Source organism: Myotis nattereri (genome assembly GCF_964212035.1).
Source record: "Myotis nattereri genome assembly, chromosome: 8".
NCBI lineage: Eukaryota > Metazoa > Chordata > Mammalia > Chiroptera > Vespertilionidae > Myotis > Myotis nattereri.
The window spans coordinates 5,244,477-5,250,476 of record NC_138083.1 but is presented as its reverse complement, the minus strand read 5'-3'; the positions used below and the strand labels follow the sequence as shown (position 1 = coordinate 5,250,476).

Sequence of the window (6,000 nt, the reverse complement as noted above, 5' to 3'; positions counted from 1 at the left end):
TATTTAAATGCCATTTAACAAAGAAAAATTAACCAAAAAAATGAGTTCACGTGTCACCTCTAACACGCGTGTCATAGTTTCGCCATCACTGATCTAGAGCATTATCCCTATCTGTTGAGACACTGCTTCCTGGCAACTGTAGACAGTTTGGCTCAAATAAACTCACAAAAATTCTTTACAGGTTTCAGTGTTTTTACATTAACAGGTTTCTATGTGCCTGTCAGGGCAGAAAAGCCAAGCCATCCAGCTGCTGTCAGGCCTGCCTGCTATATCTGCAGGGTTGAGCAAATTCTTCACCAAGATCTGTACCTACAGCAGCTCCACCTGGCCCCTCGCCCTAGGCTTCAAGGTCCACCACAGCAGTCCTCCTACTGATGCTGAAAAGCCATTTGAAATATGTGGTCATAAACTAAAGCTTGATTATGTGTTTTCCCTAGTGATGTTCAGATTGAGGAATGAGGAGTGTGAATGAGTGGATCACATCGAGGAGAAGGAGGGAAGGCAAGAGTATAATTTTGTAAGGAGTTTAGAATGGGGAAGGAAGAACAGGAAGGGTAACAGGCATAGCAAACCACACGGGACAACTATAGAGAGTGTGGACAAAAAGGAGCCACATGCTAACCTGACAAGCTCGGGAAAGGCCTGCATGGTGGCCTTGCAAACTCAGAGACCTAAAGTAGCCACAAAGGATGGTTTGAAATTAAAACTTTAAAAAGCAGTCTATGGTAGGTAGTCATGTCCCTGACAAAGATTAACTTAGATCTTTACTGAGCCTATTGTCGTTTTGCATCTAAAATAACATACCTGTGGAATGTCAGGGTAACTTATAACTTCCCTTTTTCCAGACCCCTCACAGACAAGCAAGGCACCAGGGCAGAGATCACCAATTCCTTCATTGTTATTGTTATCCTGTTAATTGTTGACTGTTAACTATCCTGTACCTGCTGGAGGCTAAGTCCAGCAGGTCATAGTAAATGTGAGAAGTCCTCAAAAGGTTGAATGAACTCTTTCAGCAGGGCTGAAAGTGTGCATGTTATTACCTGCTGCTGGAACAGCTGAGGGCAGTTCCCCCAACCTGATAATACTTTGTTGTTTACCAAACCTTCCCTTTGATATGTATATCTGCTTTGCTATAGGGCAAAATGTGTGAATAAAAAGCCCTGGGTGCAGAGATTCAGGGAGCTTAGTTACTAAAGCTAAGCCTCCCCTGGATCCCCCAAAATGCCTCCCAAATTTACATTTCACGTCTAGTCTCTTTATTAATTTACATTGCAGCTCCTTCTCCAGATTCCTGAACCCTTGTAGATGCGGAAAAGACCCCAGCATGTACCCTCCTATGTAAAAGAAACATGTGTCTATTTTACTTTTTATCTACTAGTAATTCCAGAGGTACCTGCCCCTCTTTGCTTTCTCCCACCTTCCTAATCTGTCACCAATGGATTTCATGTAATCCACTTACATCTCCTCCTTTGATTGTAATGTATAAAACAAAGTGAAAAACCACCATTCTCTGGAGCATCATCTTAATTCGTTGAGATTCTGCTTCTTGGCAATTGTCGACAGGTTGGCTCAAATAAACTCACAAAAATTCTTTACAGGTTTGAATGTTTCTTAGGATAAAAAGAGCAAGCTGGAGAGCTAGGACGGTAGGGGATAAGGATGTTGGAAACTGATATTCACAGGGGCAATGACATGGACACAGCAGCAGGTTAGGAAGAGCAGGGAGGAAGTAGGAACCTGGGCTGGATTACACACACAGTGCAGTAAGGGAGAAAATGTGATGTATGAGTTAGAGCAGCGGTTCTCAACCTGTGGGTCGCGACCCCGTTGGGGGTCAAATGACCCTTTCACAGGGGTCGCCTAAGACCATTGGAAAACACATATATAATTACATATTGTTTTTGTGATTAATCACTATGCTTTATGTTCAATTTGTAACAATGAAAATACATCCTGCATATCAGATATTTACATTACGATTCATAAGAGTAGCAAAATTACAGTTGTGAAGTAGCAACGAAAATAATTTTATGGTTGTGGGTCACCACAACTTGAGGAACTGTATTAAAGGGTTGCAGCATTAGGAAGGTTGAGAACCACTGAATTAGAGTCTTGTATGTCTGGCCACGGATGAGGTAAACATGTCCACAAAGTGTTCTAAAAGTCTCTCAGGCAACATGGAAATGCAACTCCTGAGTAGTCTTTAATAGTGTAGTAGACCTGTAACTATCTCTGAAATAGGATCCCTGGCATCCTATCAATAAATCTTAGCTGACAGTAATAATTGAATGAAGCTAAGAACAAGGCACTTTGCCACTGAACTGAAATACTGGTAGTATCCATATATTCTGCTGCCATTAGGCAGGCAAGCAATAGTGAGTAAGGCTGACTAGTATTATATTGTACTTAGATATCTGATTGGAGAAGGATACTTTGTGTGACCCAATGTTTGTAAAATAGGAAAATAATGATTATAATATTTATCCAAATGACATGGCATTTATTTCAACTTTAATATACTATGCAATTAAAGCAAATTAAATGTGTACTCATTTTTATAAAATAATCTTGAAAATTACTGCAGTGAACAGCTTAATAAGTACTTGTCAAAACATCCTGCTATGAGTTAAGATGTCTACCTAGAATTAAAATACTGACAATATAGTAATTGTTTTAGGCTATTTAGTACTTTGGAGTCATAATTGAATAAATATATTCTCCCACAGTGTGCTGAAAGTACCAATTTACACTTACACATTTTAAATCAAAGACTTCTCCAAGTGTGGCTTAATTTTTTTATTACTATAAATATTCTGAACTAGTAGACAAGTTTAATACATCCTATATAATAAAAGGCTAATATGCAAATTGTCCCCTCGAGAGTTCAACCAACCAGTTTGACCACTCACTATGATGTGCACTGACTACCAGGTGACTTGGAATGAAGGAAGACCCTGGCCAGCAGTCAGCAGCCAGGGGAAGGAAGGCCCCGATTGGCCCTGATCACTGGCCAGGCCTAGGGATCCTACCTGTGCATGAATTTCATGCACTGGGCCTCTAGTAGTAATATAATATATAAAACTGTATACGTTTAAAATACTTTTTATGTGATAAATTTTAGTTGATTAAATTAGTTTTGTAAATATAATAAATATAATTCAGTATAGTTAACAGTACTATCTGCCTAATGCTAATATTACTACAAAAGAAGCCAAAAAAAAAAAAAAAAAAAAAGAAGAGCAGTATTGTACAGACAAGGTTGGGGGTTTGGAGTATTATTATAATGTTTGTTTTCTCATCCATAAGATCTTTCCTTGAATCCAGAGTCAAAGGCACTCTTTCCTGGGGAACATGTATTTTTTCTTTGTATTTGGTATTTCCTCAGTTATACACAAAAAGGAATTGGATAGAACTTGGTAACAGCTAGAGCTCCACATTAACATTTGTTTCACAAGCCATGAATAATGACAGCAGTCCTTTGCGTACATTAAGAAGCTCCTCTTCTTGCTATGGCCAAGAAAGAAAATTGTCATTATTAGGGATTCATTTTAAAACAACCCCTTCCATAATGCTGTAACAAATGTACTCATTCTCTGCTTCCCCAGCATCTAGTCCTAGATATCTACAGCACTTGATGATCATCACTGATCACCAATTGAGAGACGACTTTCAGTCTTTTCAATCCCAAGTCAATGAAATTTATATTTAATATTTAAATAAAGAAAGTAAAGTAAACAATTTCAAAAAGGATCAATCTAGTTAGTTAGCTTGTCTGCTTCAAGCTCAACATCCTGATCTTCAACTATTTCAGCATGTTGAGCTTCTATTAAAATTTATTAAATACATTATGGCCTATATAAAAGGATTAGTACCAAATATACAAAAACATGTCTACTCTCTTTGAGAAAAAACCGACACGCTCACTTGGAGCAGTGCCTTCAGCCCCCATACAACTGTACTTTCCCCCAGAACCAGCTCTGGTCTAGACCTGTAAGAAGCACTTAATTTTATCCCCAAATCTATGTATACAAAGTCTTGCTGTCCAAGTGGATAATAATTTTTGGGGGGTTTCCTGATACCCCTTCTCCTGGAGAAGGCAGAGTTCTACTGCTCTGCATAGTGCTTAGACTCATTCTTCTAGAGACAGTTCAAGTGGGAAACTGATAGTCTTTTTTCTTTTAGGAGGGTCTCTATTTATTCACTATTTATTTATTTATTTTTAACACATATTTTTTATTGATTTCAGAGAGGAAGGGAGAGGGAGAGAGAAAAACATCAATGATGAGAGAGAACTGAGCCCCCCAAGCCAGGCATGTGCCCTAATGGGAAATCAAACCGTGACCTCCTACTTCATGGGTCAATGCTCAACCACTGGGCCACACAGGCAGGGCAGGAGGGTCTCTTTTAAATCACCTCTAGTATTTTACTATAAATATGCTCCCATTATCCTAATTTACATACCAAAGTCAACTAAGCTAAAACTGCCTCCTCTCAATCTAAAAAGAAAACCTGTGAAACAATTTCCTGTTAAAAGAAATAAAGGCATATTTATTCCATTTGAAAAACCCAAACTAGATAATTGATTTACCATTTTCTTAAGAAGCTTGTCTTGCAGAATTTTCATGTTTTCTTTCATGGAACACATCTGTAAAATCAACATATGTATTTTCCCCATGAAATTTACTATAAAATTTTCACAAAGATAGACTAACCAATACTGAAATTATATAAAAAATATGAAATTGATACCTCAGATGTACAAATAGTTTCTTCTTGACCCGTGCCATAGAAGACATTTTTGTCCAAGGAAGCTTTCAAATGGTGAAGCCTAACAAGTAAAATAATGACAAGTTACAAAGGCATTTATCAGGAAGTCAAATTAAATCTCTATAGTATAGTATATAAAGTAAACATTATAAATAATACAAACTAGTTTTATAGATTCCAGTCCTAGAAAGTGTCATACTAACCTCTCTTGTTCACTTTTTTGATAGACACTGAACTTCTGAACCATCTTTTCTCCAAAGTCCTAAATTTTAATACAAAAACTAGTTATGCTTTAATAGCATTAAATATTCAAAGTTGACAGAATTTTCTATATTTCTATTTCTAATTTAAATAAACAAGCTGGCTACATGCTAAGAATATTCCAGATGTTATAAACTCTTTCTAGATAAAAAATATTGAAAGTAAAATCTCTCTTGATTTCTCCCTCATCATAAATTTAAAGTCTATAATTTAAGTGTGTTTATAAGAAATTGACTAAAAATATTTATGGAGGCTCTAAATGCAGGTCACCAGAGGTTTTCCTGAGTGTAGCTCTTTAAAAATGAGGTTATACAATTATTTTTAAATTCTTAAAACACAAACCGCGAATTCCTTCTCCAAATCTTTTAAAGACTGTGAATCTTTTTCAAAATTCTCCAACTCTTTTATGATGCTGAACTGGAATTTATCAAGTTTTTTTATCCTATTAAGGAAACAAAATAAGATTATTTTTAAAAAACTATAGCACTCAGAACATACAGCGTTCAAAGGAGATTTTTATTACATACCTGTATTCCTGAATATGACGGTTCATTATTTTCAGATGTTGTTGAGCTGTTTTCCAAGACTGCATAGTAAAATTATCCATCAATTTGTGGTGACTCTGAAAAATATTTGTTAACAAAATGAAAAACAAAGCCTTTTCCACAAAACGTAAATGACTAAGAACTTAGAAAAGTGAAAAATTAACAGCTCAGTGATTGAGCCGGAAGTGTTAATGAGTAAGCTCAGGCAGAGCAGTGTCTGTTTCCATCAGAAAGGCTTTGACTAAGGGCTGAACTGGCAACTAATCATTTTCATAAGGACACTACACTCTACAATATTTTTTAAAAATGCGAGTGATTACAATTCCCTTCAGGAATACAGCCTCAAAGTCAGAGTCAGAATTATTTATCACCATTTTTCACAAAAACATATACAGGCAGTCCTCGGGTTACGTCGGACTCAATGTAC

The 6,000-nt window shown here is 36.6% G+C and overlaps 1 protein-coding gene across 1 annotated transcript in view; it reads right to left on the bottom strand.

The window, feature by feature from the left end:
• Nucleotides 1-3,372: 3,372 nt before the first annotated feature.
• The window catches only part of SYCP2 (synaptonemal complex protein 2), a gene marked incomplete at its 5' end in the record, with an annotated part of 101,186 nt that continues 98,558 nt past the window's right edge, over nt 3,373-6,000 (bottom strand). The window contains 6 exons of the mRNA XM_081097502.1: nt 3,373-3,507; nt 4,589-4,645; nt 4,750-4,828; nt 4,971-5,029; nt 5,371-5,470; nt 5,556-5,650. Of these exons, the coding sequence (XP_080953628.1) occupies nt 3,424-3,507; nt 4,589-4,645; nt 4,750-4,828; nt 4,971-5,029; nt 5,371-5,470; nt 5,556-5,650 (474 nt within the window). The 3' untranslated portion in view covers nt 3,373-3,423. The remainder of the gene's footprint in view (nt 3,508-4,588; nt 4,646-4,749; nt 4,829-4,970; nt 5,030-5,370; nt 5,471-5,555; nt 5,651-6,000) is intronic.